The sequence below is a fragment of the Papio anubis genome, chromosome 16, assembly GCF_008728515.1.
Source record: "Papio anubis isolate 15944 chromosome 16, Panubis1.0, whole genome shotgun sequence".
Taxonomy (NCBI): Eukaryota; Metazoa; Chordata; class Mammalia; order Primates; family Cercopithecidae; genus Papio; species Papio anubis.
Genome location: NC_044991.1, coordinates 64,232,797 through 64,255,190, shown reverse-complemented (window position 1 = coordinate 64,255,190; position 22,394 = coordinate 64,232,797). Strand labels below are relative to the sequence as shown.

Genomic DNA, 22,394 nt, shown 5'->3' with positions numbered 1-22,394 from the left:
TTTTTTTTGTATTTTTTTAGTAGAGACGGGGTTTCACCGTATTAGCCAGGATAGTCTCGATCTCCTGACCTTGTGATCCGCCCGTCTCGGCCTCCCAAAGTGCTGGGATTACAGGCTTGAGCCACCGCGCCCGGCCAACAACCACAGTTTTAATTCCATGTAAATCGAGCAGAAAATCCATGATAGTTTTGTAGCCACTTGTAAGCTATCTGTGTGCATTCTGGACATTTTCTCCTTAGTAATTAACTTAGCTATTTCTACATTTATGAATTGGCTTGTTCCTCTGGATCTCAATTTCTTACTTCCCCAACATCAAGCCATTAAATGTAGTTAGGCCTCAAGATTTCTCTTTGGTAAAAGGAGGGGTTTGGATTACGTATCCCACTTTTCAAATATTAAGAGATTTTTCTTTAAGCATAAATTCTTCCCTTACTGGTTTCTTCTTTTATGCAAACTTTTGTATTCAGTCTTGTGTTCCTCAGATATCTATATTATGGCCCATTGTCTGTATGCTAAACATCTCTAGCAAAGTAAACTTTTTTTTAAAGGATCCCAGGGACTGGGCGAGGTGGCTCACGCCTGTAATGCCAACACCTTGGGAGGCCAAGGCAGGTGGATTGCTTGAGCCCAAGAGTTCCAGACGAGCCTGGGCAACATGGCAAAACCTCGTCTCTACAAACAATACAAAAATTAGTAGGGTGTGGTGGTGCACGCTTGTAGTCCCAGCTCCTTGGCAGGCTGAGGCTGCAGTGAGCCATGATTGTACCACTGCACTCCAGGCCGGGTGACAGAACCAAACCCTGTCTCAAAAAAAAAAATTTTTTTTTAAATGTTATTTGCATGCTAAATAGTTTATCCTAGTCTGAAAGAAATATTTAATTATTCTGTTTTGTGTGTGTGTGTGTTATAACAATATGGAAATTTAGATAAATTTCATGTTTGTGTGTGTATTAATATGCTTAATTATATAGTGTCCCAAAATAATTTTTTCTTCACAGATATTAAAAGGAGAATGCCTCCTGGACCTTTCAAGTTTTACTGATAATTGGTAAATATCTGGTACTAGTGGTGCCTGGCATATCACAAGCTGTCGTATTTGTTGATTTGTTGAAATTTGTTAAGCATAACATTATATCAAAGTAAGACCTCCAAATTCAAGTTCTCTCTGCTTTAGTGGCATTGAATGGGTATTGTCACTAAGACTTGTTGGCTTTAAATACATTTATTTTAAGAAATCAAGGCTGGGCACGGTGGCCCACACCTGTAATCCCAGCACTTTGGAAGGCCAAGGCAGGCAGATTGCTTGAGCTCAGAAAGTTGGAGACCAGCCTGGGCAACATGGTGAAACCCTGTCTCTACAAAAAATACAAAAATCAGCTGGACATAGTGGTGTGAGCCTGTAGTCCCAGCTACTTGGGAGGCTTAGGTGAGAGGATCGTTTGAATCTGGGAGATTGAGGTTGCAATGAGCCGTGATTGCACCACTGCACTTTGGTCTGAGTGACAGAGTGAGACCCTATTTCCAAAAAAAAAAAAAAAGGAAAAAAGAAAGAGGCCGGGCATGGTGGCTCACGCCTATAATCCCAACACTTCGAGAGGCCAAGGCGGGCCGATCACTTGAGGTCAGGAGTTTGAGATCAGCCTGGCCAACATGGTGAAACCCCATCTTTACTAAAAATACAAAAATTAACTGAGTGTGGTGGCAGGTACCTGTAATTCCAGCTACTTGGGAGGCTGAGGCAGGAGAATTCCTTGAACCCAGGAGGTACAGGTTGCAGTGAGCCGAGATCATGCCACTGCACTCTAGCCTAGGCAACAGAGCGAGATTCCATCTCAGGAAAAAAAAAAAATTATTGACACTTATGTATTTATTTTTATTTTTATTTTTTTAGAGACAGGATCTCACTGTGTTGCCCAGGCTGATCTCGAATTCCTGGCCTCAAGCAATCCTCTCACCATAGCCTCCCAAAGTGCTAGGATTACAGGCATGACCCACCACAGCCAGCGAATTGACATTTAAAACAGCTACCCGGCCAGGCGCACGGTGGCTCATGCCTATAATCCTAGCACTTTGGGAGGCTGAGGCAGGCAGATCACGAGGTCAGGAGATTGAGATCATCCTGGCCAAAATGGTGAAACCCGGTCTGTACTAAAAATAGAAAAATTAGCTGGGCATGGTGGCACATGCCTGTAGTCCCAGCTACTTGGGAGGCTGAGGTAGGCGGATCGCTTGAACCCAAGAGGTGGAGGTTGCAGTGAGCTGAGATTGCACCACTGCACTCCAGCCTGGGCAACAGAGCAAGACTCGTCTCAAATAAAAATAAAAATCAAGGCTGGGCACAGTGGCTCACACCTGTAATCCCAGCACTTTGGAAGGCCAAGGCAGGCAGATCGCTTGAGCTCGGAAGGTTGGAGACCAGCCTGGGGAACATGGTGAAACCCTGTCTTTACGAAAAATACACAAATCAGCTGGACGTAGTGGTGTGAGCCTGTAGTCCCAGCTACTTGGGAGGCTGAGGTGGAAGGATCATTTTAATCTGGGAGGTTGAGGTTGCAGTGAGCTATGATTGCACCACTGCACTTCAGCCTGGGTAACAGAGCGAGACCGTGTTTCCAAAAATAAACCAAGAAAAAAAGAAAGAGGCCGGGCATGGTGGCTCACGCCTGTAATCCCAACACTTTGGGAGGCCGGGGTGGGCTGATCACTTGAGGTCAGGAGTTTGAGATCAGCCTGGCCAACATGGTGAAACCCCATCTCTACTAAAAATACAAAAATTATCTGGGTGTGGTGGCACCTGTAATCCCAGCTGCTTGGGAGACTGAGGCAGGAGAATCACTTGAACCCAAGAGGCAGAGGTTGCAGTGAGCTGAGATCACACCAGTGCACTCTAGCCTAGGTGACAGAGCAAGATTCCATCTCAAAAAAAAAAAAAAAAAATCATTGACACTTATGTATTTATTTTTATTTTTTTAGAGATGGGATCTCACTGTGTTGCCCAGGCTGGCCTCGAATTCCTGGCCTCAAGCAATCCTCTCACCATAGCCTCCCAAAGTGCTAGGATTACAGGCATGACCCACCACACCCAGCCAATTGGCATTTAAAACAGCTACTCGGCCAGGCGCGCGGTGGCTCACACCTGTAATCCTAGCACTTTGGGAGACTGAGGTGGGCAGATCACAAGGTCAGGAGATCGAGACTATCCTGGCCAATGTGGTGAAACCCCATCTCTACTAAAAGTACAAAAACTAGCCGGGCATGGTGGTACAAGCCTGTAGTCCCAGCTACTCGGGAGGCTAAGGCAGGGGAATTGCTTAAACCTGGGAGGTAGAGGCTGCAGTGAGCCAAGATCGCATCACTGCATTCCAGCCTGGGTGACAGAGTGAGACTCTGTCTTAAAAACAAACAAACAAACAAAAAACAGCTGTTCTCTTGAGAAACTAATAAATGGACCCAATGACTCTGTATTTCACTTTACATTCTTTCACTAATCACATGTTGGCAATACCCATATTTTTTTTTTTTTCTGAGACGGAATCTAGCTCTGTTGCCCAGGCTGGAGTGCAGTGACACGATCTTGGCTCACTGCAAGCTCCACCTCCCAGGTTCAGGCCATTCTCTTGCCTCACCCTCCTGAGTAGCTGGGACAACAGGCACCTGCCACCACACCTGGCTAATTTTTTGTATTTTTAGTAGAGATGGGATTTCACCATGTTAGCCAGGATGGTCTCGATCTCCTGACCTCATGATCTGCCCACCTCGACTTCCCAAAATGCTGGGATTACAGGCGTGAGCCACTGCGCCTGGCCCTTTTGTTTTTTGAGACGGAGTCTTGCTCTGTTGCCAGGCTGGAGGGCAGTGGCACAATCTTGGCTCACTGCAACCTCCACCTGCCATGTTTCAAAGCCACTATTGTTTCCTTAGTGATCAGAAACCATTTTCATAATTAGATTCAACTAGTTTTCAGATTAAGTGTATGTAGTCTCTCACTTTTCAAAGTAATTTATTGGTTGTGTGAATGTGAAGAATGTCCATAATCAGGTAGGACCCTCTGATATTGTTAGATGGGCAGAGTTAATAAAAATTAGAAAGTTGTCAGATTTTCTAAGCTGTAAACACTAAATCTATCTTCAAGTCAAAATAAATCCATTGTGTAACTTAGTATTACAGCTTATAATAATTCTCTTTGCAGCAAAGCAGTGAATAAGGAGTATGAAGAGTATGTTCTAACTGTTGGTGATTTTGATGAGAGGATCTTTTTGGGGGCAGACGCAGAAGAGGAAATTGGAACACCTCGAAAGTTCACTGGTGACACCCCATTAGGGAAACTGACTGCACAGGCTAATGTGGAGTATAACCTTCAACAACACTTTGAAAAAGTAATATAACCTAGCCTGGCCTCAATCTTGAATGATCTTTTTCTCTGTGTGTCTGATTCTACTAACAGCAGAAGCATCTTTCAAGTTAAATCTTGAGTTTCTTCTACTAATTCATATTTCCCATGAAAGCCTTAAAAGGTAATTTTTAAAACTAGCATTTAGTATTTTTACCTTATTTCTTACTATTTTCATATTTTATATCCATTTTCCCAGCATGCCTGGGTTTATTAGTAGAGTATATGTCTTTTGGCATGAAGAGGAAGTTTTCCTTTCTTACCGTTCTTTCTTTGCTTCAACTTAGCCTCTGTTACATTGCTTTAAATTTTAGCTTGCTTTCCTACCCATGACACAAACTATGTGTTTTTCTATAACTTCAGCCATAAAACTCTGGACTTGATTGTTAATGGCCAAGGCTTAACCCTGTATCTATGTGTAAAATGGGTTGGAGGAAGAGATCTAATGGAAAATTCACTTGTCTAGAACATAGTAAAACCTAAGTTTTTGTCCAAGCTTTGACATTAACTTAGTCAACTGAAACAAGTTTTTAAATTTCTCTGTTCCTATTTTCTCATATATAAAATTAAAGTATGTATACGTTATCTTTCAAATCAGTGGTGTGAAGATTAAATGAAATTATAGGTAGAAAGTGTTTTAAAAAAGTGTTATTCAAATATAAGGATGTTATTAGCATAGTATTGCTAAAAATTTCATGGATATTTTAAATATGAGTAGAGAAGATGGTAAATGCACTGAATTAAACACATAATAAGGAAGATGGTAACTTTTAAAAACTCACAGATTTTTCTTTTCTGACAGAAAAGGTCATTTGCACCTTCTACCCCTCTGACAGGACGGAGATATTTACGAGAAAAAGAAGCAGTCATTACTCCTGTTGCATCAGCCACCCAAAGTGTCAGCCGGTTACAGAGTATTGTGGCTGGTCTGAAAAATGCACCAAGTGACCAACTTACAAATATTTTTGAGTATGTATAATACTGTTATTTTTTCAAATGTCTTTTTAAAATTAGATTTCTTATTCCAATCTGTTTTTAGTATATTCAGAATTCTCAAGATAGTGGATGTTCATCTGGCAAGTTTTACTATACCATTTCAATCACAAAATATATTGACCTAAAACCATATTGAAGTACCTATTAAAAATTATGTATAACAGTCGGGCACAGTGGCACACACCTGTAGTCCCAGCTACTTGGGAAGCTAGTTTGGCCAACATAGTGAGACTAATTCCAGCTTGGCCAAGATAGGGAGACCTTATCGCTCCCTTTTTTTTTTTTTTTGAAACAGGGTCTCGCTGTCTCCCAGGCTGGAGTGCAGTGCCGCAATCACAGCTTACTGCAGCCTCCACCTTCTGGGCTCAAGCAACTCTCCCACCTGAGTCCCCCAAGTAGCTAGAACTACAGGTGCAAGCCACCATGCGTAATTTTTTATATTTTTTGTAGAGACAGGGTTTTGCCATGTTGCTGAGGCTGATCTTGAACTTCTGAGCTCAAGTGATCCAACTGCCTTGGCCTCCCAAAGTGCTGGGATTACAGGCATGAGCGACCATGCCAGGCCAACCTTGTCTCTTAAAAATAATTATATATAATGTTATTTCATGGGAGTATAGACTTTTAGAGATAAGTGTACCTTAAAGATTATTTAGCACTGATATTTCACTCTTTTTTTTTTTTGAGACGGAGTCTTACTCTGTCGCCCAGGCTGGAGTGCAGTGGCCGGATCTCAGCTCACTGCAAGCTCCGCCTCCCAGGTTTACGCCATTCTCCTGCCTCAGCCTCCCGAGTAGCTGGGACTACAGGCGCCCACCACCTCGCCCGGCTAGTTTTTTGTATTTTTTAGTAGAGACGGGGTTTCACCGTGTTAGCCAGGATGGTCTCGATCTCCTGACCTCGTGATCCGCCCGTCTCGGCCTCCCAAAGTGCTGGGATTACAGGCTTGAGCCACCGCGCCTGGCCGATATTTCACTCTTTAACTACCCCTGAGTTATGCATGTTTTGATTTCACATTGACTTTATTTTTTAATTTATTTTTATGTTTGTTTCTAAAGATCACCTGTATAAGGGCATACATTAATTTTAAATGGGGACATTCTAAATGTCCATTAGATTCTAAATGTCCATTAGATAGGGGACTAATTGCATATTGGTGGTACAGCCATAAAAATGAAATTATTTATTTATTTATTTTTGAGACAGAGTTTTGCTCTTGTTGCCCAGGCTGGAGTGCAATGGCACAATCTCGGCTCACTGCAACCTCTGCCTAGTGGGTTCAAGCGATTCTCCTGCCTCAGCCTCCTGAATAGCTGGGATTACGGGCATGCGCCACCATGCCCGGCTAATTTTGTATTTTTAGTAGAGATGGGGTTTCTCCAAGTTGGTCAGGCTGGTCTTGAACTCTCGACCTCAGGTGATCTGCCCTCCTGGGCCTCCCAAAGTGCTGGGATTATAGGCATGAGCCACCGTGCCCAGCCCATAAAATGGAATTTTATACAGGTTTTTTTTTTTTTTTTTTTTTTGAGATGGAGTCTCACTCTGTTGCCCAGGCTGGAGTGCAGTGGCCGGATCTCAGCTCACTGCAAGCTCCACCTCCTGGGTTTACGCCATTCTCCTGCCTCAGCCTCGCGAGTAGCTGGGACTACAGGCGCCCGCCACTTCGCCCGGCTAGTTTTTTGTATTTTTTTAGTAGAGACGGGGTTTCACCAGTTTAGCCAGGATGGTCTCGATCTCCTGACCTCGTGATCCGTCCGTCTCGGCCTCTCAAAGTGCTGGGATTACAGGCTTGAGCCACCGCGCCTGGACTTTTTCTTTTTTGAGGAAGCATGATTCCTGGTAAAGATGGTAGAATGAAGCCAGATCAGAGAACCTTCTTTCCTAATACCTAATAAAATAAGAGAATAGTAAAAACCAGCAAAATATTTATCAGTGGCAACCAAATGAGGAGAGAGAGATGATTTCATGACATAAATTTCCAAAGTAGAGATGAAAAAGAAAATTGATGATTCTGGTATCCCTATCCCTAAGCAGTGTTGGAGAAAGAGGGTATAGTGATAGATCTTGAGAATTCTCATCAATACTTCAGATTTGGAGAGAAACAAATGGGGGAGCAGGCAGACAGATAAAAAGTCATACAAATCTCCCCAAGTGAAAAGTTTATATGTACCACCACCAAGATCCCAGCAGAAATATAAACAACTGCCAAGGGCTGCCATTTTCCAACATTCCATGATGATATGGGGGAGAGATCCTCATATAACTAGACGTCCCTGACTAGGAATGGTGAACCCTGGAATGGGAGTATTTAACTAAATCTCAGAAGACAAAGCAAAACCCTAGTTCTCCAAGAAAAGCTGAACATAGCTGAGCTCTCCCCCATTCCTCAAACGTTCGGGATACAAGAAAGTAGACGGAACAATCTCCAGCCTCAGAAATAGCTCAGAAGAAAAGCATACTGCCGGTAAGGTAGGAAGACTGTCCTGGATCTACCTTCCATATCATTTGAGTAAATAGATCTGGATTGAACTACTGTTCAAACATGAGTAAGTTGAAAAGCAGTGACAAAGCAACTATACAAATATGTCAATAAGGGAAAAGAAGGAAGTACAGAATGCAAAAGAAAAAAAAGTCTAGACACAAATGGCAACACTGGGTGTTGTGGCTCATGCCTGTAATTGCAGCACTTTGGGACGCTGGGGCAAGAGGATCAGTTGAGCCCAGGAGTTTAAGACCAGCCTGAGCAACATGATGGGACCCTGTCTCTCAGAAAAAATTTAAAAATTAGTCATGGTGATATGCATTCCAGCTACTTGGGAGGCTGAGATGGGAGAGTCGCTTGAGCTCAGCCATGATCACACCATTGTACTCTAACCTGGGCAACAGAGCGAGACCCTATCTCAAAAAAAAAAAAAAAAAAAAGACATCTGTGTTTGTGGACTGGAAGAGTTAATATTGTTAAGATATCTATATTAGAGGCCAGGTGCAATGGCACATATCTGTAATCCCAGGACTTTGAGAGGCCAGGGTGGGTGTTTTGCTTGAGCTCAGGAGTTTGAGACTAGCCCGGGCAACATAGCAAGACCTCATCTTTACAAAAAACAAAATAAATAAAACTTAGCCATTGTGGCCATTGTTTGTTTGTTTGTTTGTTTTGGAACGTAGTCTTGCTCTGTCACCAGGCTGGAATGCAATGACGTGATCTCGGCTCACTGCAAACTCTGCCTCCCAGGTTCAAGCAATTTTCCTGCCTCAGCCTCTAGCTGGGACTACAGGCACCTGCCACTATGCCCAGCTAATTTTTGTATTTTTAGTAGAGATGGGGTTTCACCGTCTTGACCAGGATGTTCTCAATCTCCTGACCTCATGATCCTCCTGCCTTGGCCTCCTGAAGTGCTGGGATTATAGGCATAAGCCACCACGCCCAACATTTTTTTTTTGTTTGTTTGTTTTGAGAGAGTTTCGCTCTTATTGCCCAGGCTGGAGTGCAATGGCTCGATCTCAGCTCACTGCAACCTCCACCTCCCAGGTTCAATTGATTCTTCTGTCTCAGCCTCCCAAGTAGCTGGATGACAGGCATGCACCACCATGCCCGGCTAATTTTTTGTATTTAGTAGAGATGGGGTTTTACCATGTTGGTCAGGCTGGTCTTGAACTGCTGACCTCAAGTAATCCACCACCTTGGCCTCCAAAAGTGCTGGGATTACAACAGGCGTTAGCCACCAGGCCTGGCCAATTTTTGTATTTTTAGTAGAGACAGGGTTTCACCATGTTGGCCAGGCTGGTCTCCAACTCCTGGCCTCAAGTGATCTGCCCACCTTGGCCTCCCGAAGTGCTGGGAATATAGGTATGAGCCACCATGCCCAGCCTCAAACCTGAAAGCTTTAACATAGCAAAGAAAACAATCAACAGAGTAAAAAAACAGCCTATAGAATGGGAAAAGTAATTGTAAACCGTATATTAGATGAGGGGTTCATACTCAGAATATGTAAAGAACTCCTAAAACTCAAGAACAACAAATAACTCAATTTAAAAATGTATAAAGGATTGAGTAGATATTTCTCCAAAGAATATATGCAACTGGCCAAAAGCATATGAAAAAAATATCTGATATCACTTATCAGGGAGTTGCAAATCAAAATCACAATGAGATAATACCTCACATATCAGCATAGCCACTTCCCACTCATCACCCCAAAAAACCCAAAATAGCAGGTGTTGGTAAGGATGTGGAGAAATAGGAACCCTTACACACTGTTAGTAGAATTGTAAAGTGGTGCAGCCACTATGGAAAACAGTATGGAGGTTCCTCAAAAAATTAAAAATAGAAGTACCATATGACTCAGCAATACCACTTCTGGGTATACATCCAAAAGAATTAAAAACAGCATCTCAAAGGGATATTTGCACGTCATGTTCACTGCAGCATTATTCCCAATAACCAAGATGTGGAAACACCTTAAGTGTCCATTGATAGAGAAAGAAAATACTGTGTGTGTATTTGTGTGTGTGTGTATATATATAGATACACATATAGATATAGATATGAGATGGAATATTATTCAGCCTTATAAAAGAAGGAAATCCTGCCATTTGCTACAACATGGATGAACCTTTAGTACATTATGTTAAGTGAAGTTAGTCAATCACAAAAAGACAAAATACTGCATGATTCCACTCATATAGGGTACATAGTATGGTCAGACTTACAGCAGCAAAGTTATATTACATGTGTATACAATCTGTATTTTTATTATGTAATTTACATGTTAAAATATGTTATCATATAAAGCTTTGTTTACATATGTAGATTTCCAACTGAGAATACAACTTTGGCTGCTAAAAACCAATTCTTGAAAGAAGGCATGTTGGCCGGGCATGGTGGCTCACACCTATTACCCCAGCATTTTGGGAGGCTGAGGTGGGTGGATCACAAGGTCAGGAGATCTAGACCAGCTTGGGCAACATGGTGAAACCCATCTCTACTAAAACTACAAAAATTAGCCAGGTGTGGTGGCGCGTGCCTGTAATCCCAGCTACTTGGGAGGTTGAGACGGGAGAATCGCTTAAACCTGGGAGGCAGAGGTTACAGTGAGCTGAGATCGCGTCATTGCACTCCAGCCTGGGCAACAGAGTGAGACCCCGTCTCAAAAAAACAAAAAAAAAAGAAGGCATGTTAATACTGTGGTGTAGAATTGTTTTTTTGTTTGTTTGTTTGTTTTTATAATTAGGGTCCTCTTGTATTTTGCAGATCTTGTGTGCGTAATCCTATGGAAAACATTATGAAAATACTAAAAGGAATGGGAGAGACTTTCTGCCAACACTATACTCAATCAACAGATGAACAGCCAGGATCTCACATAGGTAAGAAAAGAAAACTAAAGTTGGCATAGCATTGAAAATAAGTAATCCCCCCAAAATTAGAAATTCAAGTTTTTTCCTCTCCCGTTATTCTTCTTTCTTTTTTTTTTTTTTGAGACCGAGTTGCCCAGGCTGGAGTACAGTGACACGATCTTGACTCACTGCAACCTCCTCCTCCCAGGTTCAAGCAATTCTCCTGCCTCAGCCTACCAAGTAGCTGCTATTACAGGCACCCACCACAACACCGGCTAATTTTGTATTTTTAGTAGAGACGGAGTTTCACCGTGTTGGTCAGGCTGGTCTCAGACTCCGGACCTCAGGTGATCTGCTCTTCTAGGCCTCCCAGAGTGCTAGGATTACAGGTGTGAGCCACCACTCCCGGGCTACCCTGCTATTCTTAATGTATCAGATTTAAGTTTATGTATAATTTTTGCTTTTCAGTCCTTAACAACTAAAATTCATTAACACATGTTTTCTCTGTATTTCCCCAATAGACTTTGCTGTAAACAGACTAAAGCTGGCAGAAATTTTGTATTATAAAATACTAGAGACCGTAATGGTTCAGGAAACACGAAGACTTCATGGAATGGACATGTCAGTAAGTAAATCCACTCTCTGTGCTACTGGCAAGGTCCAAAAGTCGCAGCCTGGAAGCAGTGTTTTGAGAGGCTCTGTAAGGCATTGTGGGGGTCACCAATCTAGGACACACTTGGCCAGGATGACATTTAGTTGACTTTAGCACATGCAAGGCTAATCACATCTAGGCAGAAATGTGAAATAACATAAAGTTCATCTTTGGTACACATCAGTGTGTTTTAAGTTTTTTTTTGTTTGTTTTTTGTTTTTGTCCTTCATTCCCAGCTAGTGATCCCTCCATCTGTTAAAGCAACTGTTAGTTAAGACATTTGTCCATACCTTCCAAAGATTTTGGATTATAAAATGGTGGGGGGAGGGGGAGCGGTTTGTTTTGGTTCTTTAACTATTTGACCAAGTCAGACCACTCTCTCCAATAAGCTGTATAAAAGAATTTTTCTACAAATTCAAACCTATCATATGATCTTTGTTTCCTCTTCCTTCATTATTTCCCTCTGCAGTCACTCTTGGAGTCTTCTAACTTTCTATCCCAATAGGAACAGGTTGATGTCTTAAGGATGCTGCGTAACTATTGTAATAGAATTTCTCTTTGTGTTTACCTGGAAATTTTTTTCATATATTTTCTGTGTTGGTTTCTCTTTTTCCTGGATTCTGTGTCTTTCTCTTTCATAGTTTACACTAACAATCTTGATGGTGCATACAATCCCATGGCTTTCTGAGAAATAAGTAAATATATATATATATATTTTTTTTTAGACTGAGTCTTGCTCTGTCGCCTAGGCTGGAGTGCAGTGGCACGATCTTGGCTCACTGCAACCTCCATCTCCTGGGTTCAAGCGATTCTCATGCCTCAGCCTCCCGAGTAGCTGGGGTTACAGGTGCCCACCACCATGCCTGGCTAATTTTTGTATTTTTAGTAAAGACAGGGTTTTACCATGTTGGCCAGGCTGGTCTTGAACTCCTGACCTCAAGTGATCTGCCCGCCTCAGCCTCCCAAAATGCTAGGATTACAGCCACCTCACCTAGCTGAAAGAAGTAAATTTTTTAACTTTATTTTTTTTAATTTTTTAATTTTTATTTATTTATTTATTTATTTATTTTGATATGTAGTCTCGCTCTGTCGCCCAGGCTGGAGTGCAGTAGCACAATCTCAGCTCACTGTAACCTCCGCCTCCTGAGTTCAAGCAATTCTCTGCCACAGCCTTCCGACTAGTTGGAATCCCAAGATTCCAGGCAAGATTACAGGCACTCGCCACCACACTCAGCTAATTTTTTTGTATTTTTAGTAGAGACAGGGTTTCACCATCTTGGCCAGGCTGGTCTTGAACTCCTGACCTCGTGATCCACCTGCCTCAGCCTCCCAAAGTGCTGGGATTACAGGTGTGAGCCACTGCACCCGGCCAACTTTTTATTTTGAAATAATTCCAGATTCACAGAAAGTTGCAAAAGTAGTACAGAGAAGTCCCACACATCCTATATCCAGTTTCCCCAATGGTTACAGTTTTATATACTGCAGTATCAGAACTGGGGAATTGACATTAAAACAGTGTGTATGTGTGTGTGTGTGTGTGTGTATAAAATTGTATCATATGCATAGATTATGTAACCATCACCAAAATAAAGATACTGAACTGTTAAAGATCTCCTTCCTGCTACCCGTTTATAGTTAGTTACACTTACTCCTCTCAGCCATTACTGTTTCCCACTTCTACATACTCTGTATGAATTCAATTCTTTTCAATTTGTTTTAGTTATTTTGTAGCCCAGGATATGGTTTATCATGGTGAATGTTCTGTGGCCACTTGAAAAGAATGTAAATCCTCACATTTAACCTTGTCAGTAGGTTCTTGGAAACAGTGACTTCAAGCAAAAACAACACACAATGAAACCAATTTTACCGTAGGCTAACTGATATAAGCAAGAGTTTAAGTTCCTTTGGCATATGTCTAGTCACAAAAACGTCACCAAACTTCTAAATAAAGACAAAACACTTACAATGTTAAACGTTGAAATAAATAAGAGAAAGAGTAATAAAAATAAGGAAGATTATTACTTACCCAGTTATTCCTGTTCAGGGTCATGAGTGGCTGGAGCCTACCTCAGCAGCTCAAGATGAAAGGCGGGACCCAACCCTAGTCAGGACACCATTTCATCATAGGACACACACACCCCCACACTTACACTGTCACAATTTAGATACGTCAGTTAAGCTAATGTACATATCTTTGAAATGTAAGAAGAAACCAGAGTACCCAGAGAGAGCTCATGCAGACATAGGAGAATGTACAAATTTCATACAGTGGCCCCAGCTGGGAATCCGTTATTTTTCATTGTTATGACAAAATGATGTTGAGCGAAATGTTGTTATTCAAGGATCTGCTGTATTCTGCTATGTTCGGATGGAGTATTCTGTAAATGTCAATTTTATCTTGTTGGTTGATGTTGTTATTTTATATTCTTCATGATTTCCAGTCTAGTTGTTATATCAGTTGTTGATAGAGGATGTTGAAGTATTCATGTATGATTGTAGATTTGTCTATTTCTTTCAAGTCTGTCAGCTTTTCTCCACATATTTTGAAGCTCTGCTGTTTGATGCTTACACATTTAGGATTGCTGTCTGCCTTCTTAATGAATTGACTCTGTAATCATTATAAAATGTTACTCCCTGGCCAGGCGCAGTGGCTCACGCCTGTAATCCCAGCACTTTGGGAGACTGAGGCAGGTGGATCACCTGAGGTCAGTAGTTCGAGACCAGCCTGGCCAACATGGCGAAACACGGTCTCTACTAAAAATATAAAAGGCTGAGCATGGTGGCTTACATCTCTAATCCCAGCACTTTAGGAGACCGAGGCAGGTGGATCACCTGAGGTCAGGAGTTCGAGACCAGCCTGACCAACATGGCAAAACCCCATCTCAACTAAAAATACAAAAATTAGCCAGGGGTGGTGGTGAGTGCCCATAGTCCCAGCTACTCAGGAGTTTGAGACAGGAGAATAGCTTGAACCCAGGAGGTGGAGGCTGCAGTGAGCCAAGATCGCACCACTGCACTCCACCCTGTGCAACAGAGTGAGACTCCATCTCAAAAAAACAAATAAATAAAAATACAAAATTAGCCGGGCATGGTGGCAGGTGCCTGCAATCCCAGCTACTTGGGAGGCTGAAGCAGGAGAATTGCTTGAGCCCGGGAGGCAGAGGTTGCAGTGAGCCAAGATCACACCACTGCACTCCCGCCTGGAAGACAGAGCAAGACTGCATCTCAAAATAAATAAATAAGGCTGGACACGGTGACTCGCGCCTGTAATCCCAGCACTTTGGGAGGCCAAGCTGGGTGGATCACAAGGTCAGCAGTTTGAGACCAGCCTGGCCAACATAGTGAAACCCCGTCTCTACTAAAAATACAAAAATTAGCCAGGCATAGTGGCATGCACCTGTAATCCCAGCTACTCGGGAGGCTGAGACAGGAGAATCGCTTGAACCTGGGAGGCGGAGGTTGTGGTGAGCCAAGATTGTGCCACTGCACTCCAGCCTGGGCAACAGAGTGAGACTCCATCTCAAAAAAAAAATTAAAAATTAAATAAATAAATAAAATGTTCCTCTCTGTCCATGGTAATTTTCTTTGCTCTGAAATCTACCTGATGTTTATGCACAACCACTCCTGCCTTCTTTTCATTAATGTTTGCGTGGCATATTTTTTTTCATCCTTTTTCAAGTGATCTTTGAAGTGAATTTCTTATAGTCAGTATATAGTTGGGTCATTTTTTTTTTTCCTAATCTTTGCTAATCTCTGTCATTTAATTAGTAAATTTAGATGACTTACATTTAGTAATTGTTATGTTAGTGCTTAAGTCTGCCATTTTATTTTTGTTTTCTCTTTGTTCTCACTCTTTTTTTAAATTTTGTTTTCTTTTTCCTCCCTTCCTGTGGTAACTTGAACATTTTTTAGAGCCTTGTAAAGGTTTTTTTTTTATAGATGTTTTGTATAGCCATTTAACTAATTTAAGTAAAGTATAGAAACCTTACCTCACTTAAAGTCCCTTTTAAAGATTTTGCATAAGTACCTTTATTTTAGACTCATAATTGATTGATAGTTGTCTATGTACAGAATTCAAGATTGGTGGGAGAGGCCGGGTGCTGTGGCTCACCCCTGTAATCCCAACACTTTGGGAGGCCAAGGCAGGTGGATCACCTAAGGTCAGGAGTTCTAGACCAGCCTGACCAACATGGTGAAACCCTGTCTCTACTAAAAAATACAAAATTAACCAGGCGTGGTGGCACATGCCTGTAATCCCAGCTACTTGGGAGAGGCTGAGGCAGTATCGTTTTAACCCAGGAGACAGAGGTTGCAGTGAGCCGAGATCACGCCATTGCACTCCAGCCTGGGCAACAAGAGCAACACTCCATCTCAGACAAAAAAAGAAAAAAAGATTGGTGGGAGGCTGAGACAGGAGGATTGCTTGAGCCCAGGAGTTTGAGGTTGTAGTATGTACTGTATGTACACTGTGTAGGATGATTGTACTGTGAATAGCTACTGTACTCCAACCTAGGCAACATAACAAGACCCCATCCCTAAAAACAAAAAATTAACTTAAAAAAAGAAAATAATTTTAGACTGACAATCATTTTCCTTTATGAGTTTGAAGGCACTGTTGCATTATTTTCTATTATAAATTCCACTGTTACTAATGAGAAGTCCAGTGACATTCGCATTCTCACTTAGTAGTATGTGACCTGTTTTTTTTTCTGGAATCTTTATCTTTTATCACTGATATTCTTAAATTTGTAAAAATGTATCTGACTGTGTTTTTTTCATTCATGTATTTGTTATTCCCACAGAGTTGCCCATTTAGTCTGGAAATTTATGCCCTGCAGTTTTGGTCATTTTATTGTGTTATTTCTTAGATGATATATTGCCCACTGATTTATCTTTCTAGAACTTTTATTTTTCAGATGATGGACCTTCTGAATTGACCTTCTTAATTTCTTCTCTTATTTTCCATTTCTTTATCTCTTTTATTCTACTTTTAAAGATATTTACTTAACTTTTCATCTCGTCCCAATGAACTTTTAATTTCAACTACATTTTCATTTCTCTTTCATATTCTCTAAAGTTACTAATTTAGATTTATTTGAAGTTTTCTTAACTGCTTCACCTCTGTTTCTCCTGAATTTTTCTCCATTTTTCTCTCTTTCTTTTTTCTTTTTTTTTTTTTTTCTTTCTTTTTTTTGAGACAGAGTTTCACTCTTGTTGCCCAGGCTGGAGTGCAATGGTAAGATCTTGGCTTACCACAACCTCCGCCTCCCAGATTCCAGCGATTCTCTTGCCTCAGTCTCCCGAGCAGCTGGGATTATAGGGATGCGCCACCACACCTGGCTACTTTTGTATTTTTAGTAGAGATAGGGTTTCTCTATGTTGGTCAGGCTGGTCTCCAACTCCTGACCTCAGGTGATCCACCCACCTCAGCCTCCCAAAGCGCTGGGATTACAGGTATGAGCCACTGTGTCCAGCCTTTTTTCTCTCTTTTTAAAAAATATTTTTAATTTTTTTAAAATGTAGTTTATGTTTTTTATTAACTCATACACAGTTACTTGACATCTGGTTTGTTGAAGCAGTAAGTCAGACATTTGCCACAATAATGTCTGTCAAAGTGACTTGCCATAAACACTCCAGCACCACATTCATCAGAAGGGCACTCTCGACGAAAGCAACTAATTTTGCCATTCTCATCTACCTTATAATATTTCAGGATAGCCAGCTTAACCTTCTTTCTTTCTCTTGTGCTTATTCTTCTTGGGAGTGGTGTAAGACTTCTTCCTTTTCTTAGCACCACCACGAAGTCTCAACACAAGATGAAGAGTAGACTCCTTTTGAATGTTGTAGTCAGACATCTTCCAATTGCTTGCCAGCAAAGATCAGTCTTTGCTGATCAGGAGGAATTCCTTCCTTATCCTGGATATTGGCCTTTACATTTTCTGTTGTGTTCAAGGGTTCAACCTCAAGGGTGATGGTCTTCCCTGTAAGGGTTTTCACGAAAATCTGCATTTGCAGATAGCGGATCTTTAATTTTTTTGGCAGGGGAGGGGGACAGAGTCTCGCTCTGTCGCCCTGGCTGGAGTGCAGTAGCGTGATCTCGGCTCACTGTAAGCTTCACCTCAACGGATTCAAACGATTCTCCTGCCTCAGCCTCTTGAGTAGCTGGGATTATAGGCATATGCTACCACGCCCAGCAAATTTTTGTATTTTTTGGTAGAGATGGGGTTTTACCATGTTGGCCAAGCTGGTCTCGAACTCCTGACCTCAGCTAATCCACCCACCTCGGCCTTTCAAAGTGCTGGGGTTACAGGCGTGAGCCACCGAACCTGGCTTTTTTTTTTCTTTTTTTTTTTTAGTACGATGGTGTCTCGCTATGTTGCTCAGGCTAGTGTCAACTGCTGGGTTCAAGTGATCCCCCTGCCTCAGCTTCCCAAGTAGCTGGGACTACAGGTACATGCTGCTGCACCTCGCTTTTCTGTTTGTTTTGACCTATGTTTTTCAGTTAAGAGGTTTTCCTCAAATGTCGGATAATTCTTGGTTGTCCACTTAAATTTGAATGAGACACAAAAACTTGTGTTCAAAGCTGTGTGAGTGAGGCAGTAAAAGTTTGTTTCAAAGCTCTTTTATTTCAAGAGTGGAAATAAAAAGTCCATTGACCTCAGATGATCACAGAGTGTTAGAGAATCTCATCTGCTGGTGCCCATAAAACTTTTCTGGGCCGGGCGCGGTGGCTCAAGCCTGTAATCCCAGCACTTTGGGAGGCCGAGACGGGCGGATCACGAGGTCAGGAGATCGAGACCATCCTGGCTAACACAGTGAAACCTCGTCTCTACTAAAAATACAAAAACTTAGCCGGGCGAGGTCGCAGGCGCCTGTAGTCCCAGCTACTCGGGAGGCTGAGGCAGGAGAATGGCGTGAACCCGGGAGGCGGAGCTTGCAGTGAGCTGAGATCCGGCCACTGCACTCCAGCCTGGGTGACAGAGCGAGACTCCGTCTCAAAAAAAAAAAAAAAACTTTTCTGGAATGTCTCAGTTTCGCCAGAGACATATCTGTTAACATCTTGCCTGGCTGCTGGTGTTGTGGATCAGAAGAAGGAAGGGAAATTTGGTCTTATGGTTCAGTCTGCAGAGTCTCTAAAGACTAAAACCTTAGTCTTTTCTGTGCCTGATGTTCTCTACCTCTGAGTCTTCAGTTCAATTTCTCTGGAGAATAATCCTGTAGATTCCTGTGGAGACAGAATAGAGGTCTGTCATCTGATCCCATAGAGTGGGAGTTGTGTGGGGACCTGAGGATCCTAAGACTTTCAGATCACCCACCCAGTGCTTCACCCCTACTTCCCATTCTGCCTGTGTCCTCAGTTGCTATGTCTTTTAGAGCAGATTCATTTGTTTTAAATGTCTCACTGCAGGTCCTTAGGCTTGACCATCATCCCTTCTGCTGAGTAATTTGTCATCCTTCATATATTGTGGTTTACAGTTACAGATGACTCCTAGTTTAACTGATGCTGGAGTTTCTGTTTTTTATCCTCTCTTGATTTGGGGTGATATTTGGTTTTTTTGGTTTTTGTTTTTTTCTGAGACTGAGTCTCGCTCTGTTACCCAGTCTGGAGTGTGGTGGCGTGATCTCGACTCACTGCAACCTCTGCCTCCCAGGTTTAAGTGATTCCACTGCCTCAGCCTCCAGAGTAACTGGGATTACAGGCATGCGCCACCACACCCAGCTAATTTTTGTATTTTTAGTAGAGACGGGGTTTCACCATGATGGCCAAGCTGGTCTTGAACTCCTGACCTCAAGTAATCCACCTGCCTCGGCCTCCCAAAGTGCTGAGATTACAGGGGAGAGCCACCACGCTCAGCCAATCTGGGGTGATATTTGAAAGAAAGAAGGCAACAAACACAGTTTTTAAAACTGAAAACTTAAATGTAATGGTAAAGTAGGACTTTTATTTTCTCAGTGAAATATTTCTTTTTCTAAACATTTTTGTCTAAACTGTGGCATATTACCTTTCATTTCTGTTTTGATAAATAAATCCTTATGTTGACAAAACAATTAACTGTCATTAAGAAAAAAAACAACCAATTCTCATGCTTTTCTGTTGATGGGAATACTGACATATTATTTGTTCAGATTTCAAAGCAGATTGTTATGTACACCTTATTTAAATTTATTACCTACCACTGAGCAAGATTAGGTATTACAGGAAAACTACCAGTTTGAGAACTCAAATTTTTATCTCCAGTAATCTAGTATAATATAATTTGCACGTTATTGTTTCTTGTTTCCATAGTTTTCTTTGTACAATGGCAAAGACTGAAATTGCTGAAGAATATTAAACTGTGGTCTTTCTCTTCCCCCAGGTTCTTTTAGAGCAAGATATATTTCATCATTCCTTGATGGCTTGTTGTTTGGAAATTGTGCTCTTTGCCTATAGCTCACCTCGTACTTTTCCTTGGATTATTGAAGTTCTCAACTTGCAACCATTTTACTTTTATAAGGTAAGATGAAAACAAAGTTCTATTATGAGATGAAAACAGTGTTTCTCACAGAAACATTGTATTTATCTTAGTGCTGAAGAAAAACACTGTTGCGATATCTGGAAAATGTTTCCAGATGTGTTCTGAAAATATATATTCCTGGCTGAGTACGGTGGCTCATGCCTGTAATCCCAGCACTTTGGAAGGCCAAGGTGGGAGGATCACCTGGGGTCAGGAGTTCGAGACCAGCCTGGCCAACATGGTGAAACTCCATCTCTACTAAAAATACCAAAAAAAAGTAGCCGGGCATAGTGGCGAGCACCTGTAATCTCAGCTGCTCAGGAGGCTGAGGCAGGAGAATTGCTTGAGCCTGGGAGGTGGAGGTTTGCACTCCAGCCTAGACGACAAGAGCAAAATTCTGTCTCAAGAAAAAAAAATGTTAATATATATTCCTTTTGGGTGAAACCAGGAACACAAGAGACAGTTGAGCATACAGTGGCTCATATCTATAATCCCAGCACTTAGGAAAACTGAGGCTGGAGGATGGCTTGAGTCCAGGAGTTTGAGGTTACAGTGAGCTATGATTGTGCCACCACACCACTCCAGCCTGGGCACCTAAGCAAGACCTTGTTTCAAACAAAAAAAAGGAGAGAGAGAAGGTGAGAGTATCAGTAAATTAAGTCAATCTTATAGCTTCAGTTCCTTTGTTATCACAGACTTGAAAATATGACCTGGAACTGGTACTTAACTTCATATTTTCCCTATTTATGAATGAAAATTATAATCCTGTTAAACAAATGCGTGGTGAAGAACAAAAAACACTTTCTACCAAGAGGAAAAAAGACCTAAAATTGATTTTGGTGATAGTCTAACTAATAAAGCTGTAATAATAGATTATGCTTCTTCCCCAAGTTTGAGCTAATTCAGTGTGAATGAATCTTAAGTATTTTTCTTACTACAACTATTTTTATTATCTTTTCAAAATAAAACAGAGGTCATAGCTATTGAACTACATCATCACCCTCAATAACATTTAGTCATCACAGTCAATAACGTTTAATGTTACATAGTATCGAAATTTAAGACTAATGCTACTGTTATGCTTCTTGGCATGATTTAGTTAATATTTAGTCATCTAGGCTACTTTTCTACTGGTGATAGAAAAATTGGTTTGAAGAGTTAAATTTTTATACCTAAAGTATGCCTGAATTAAAGTTGTAGAAAATGCAGGTCATTGGAAAGCTTATCTCTGTGAATTATTGAGTGTGATTAAAGTATTTTTAGGTTTCTTAGGGAGAAGTGATTCTACTATACACTTACTTTAATGTTAATGTATATATTCAACTTTTGCCATTAGGAAAAAGTTTAGTTTTGTCAACAACCTCATACTAATTTGTTTTTATTTGTAACATCCTTAATTTATTCAAGAAGCTAAATGCCTTTTTTTTTGTAGAGACTCGGTTTCACTATGTTGCCCAGGCTGGTCTCGAACTCCTGGGCTTAAGCAATCCTCTCACTGTGGCCTCCCAAAGTGTTGGGATTACAGGCATGAGTCACTGTGTCGCCCTCCTTTGTTTTTTTAAATGACATAAATGATGTGTGCTGCTTGAAGAAAATCATAAACATAAATGTGGGCCGGGCGCAATGGCTCACGCCTATAATCCCAGCACTTTGGGAGGCCGAGGCAGGCAGATCATGAGATCAGGAGATTGAGACCATCCTGGCTAATATGGCAAAACCCCATCTCTACTAAAAATACAAAAAATTAGCCGGGCATCGTGGCACATGCCTGTAGTCCCAGCTACCTGGGAGGCTAAGGCAGGAGAATGGCTTGAACCTGGGAGGCAGAGATTGCAGTGAGCCGTGATGGCGCCATTGCATTCCAGCCTGAGCAACAGAGCAAGACTCCGTCTCAAAATAAATAAATAAATAAATGTGAATATTAAAGTCATATCATAATCTAATTATTACTCCTATTATTAATATTTTATGTATATAAACTTTATTCTGGATACTTCCCTTATTAAAATAGAATTATAGTATATATAAGCAAAGTCACTTTAAATAGTTCATTCATTCTGTTATTTTGAGTTAGTGGAAAAAATAGTCTGGAAAGGAACAATACGTTTAAAATAGAACTAGACTTGGAACCTAACACCTGACTTCTCCCACTGTTGGGCTGTTGACCAGTTATCACCTATCATTGCCTCAGGTTGTCATTTATAAAATAAAACGTGAAAAACAGAAATGTATGTGAACATATTTTAAAGAACTTAAAAGCTCCTTTATAAATTAGAAGATGTTAGTAAGCCACAGAATTATGGTTCAAAGATGATTTTGGTTCTGTGCCACAGAATAAGGCCACAGTGGCCGGGTGCAGTGACTCACACCTGTAATCCCAACACTTTGGGAGGCCTAGGCGGGCAGATCACCTGAGGTCAGGAGTTCTAGACCAGCCTGGCCAACATGGTGAAACCTCAGCTCTACTAAAAACTACAAAAATTTGCCAGGTGTGGTGGCAGGTGCCTGTAATCCCAGCTACTCGGGAGTC

General features: G+C 41.5%; 1 protein-coding gene and 1 pseudogene across 9 annotated transcripts in view; one reads left to right on the top strand and one right to left on the bottom strand.

The window, feature by feature from the left end:
* Positions 1–22,394, top strand: part of RBL1 (RB transcriptional corepressor like 1) — an 87,645-nt gene that overhangs the window by 23,681 nt on the left and 41,570 nt on the right. For 8 of the 9 annotated variants that reach the window (XM_021921070.2, XM_021921067.2, XM_021921069.2 and 5 more), the window contains 6 exons: positions 999–1,048; positions 4,190–4,376; positions 5,193–5,359; positions 10,635–10,747; positions 11,239–11,342; positions 19,727–19,864. In XM_021921070.2, coding sequence (XP_021776762.1) covers positions 999–1,048; positions 4,190–4,376; positions 5,193–5,359; positions 10,635–10,747; positions 11,239–11,342; positions 19,727–19,864 — 759 coding nt within the window. Of the gene's footprint in view, positions 1–998; positions 1,049–4,189; positions 4,515–5,192; positions 5,360–10,634; positions 10,748–11,238; positions 11,343–19,726; positions 19,865–22,394 lie in introns of all 9 variants that reach the window. The other variant, XM_021921074.1, reaches the window with a different exon arrangement.
* LOC100998426 lies at positions 16,822–17,476 on the bottom strand (annotated as a pseudogene).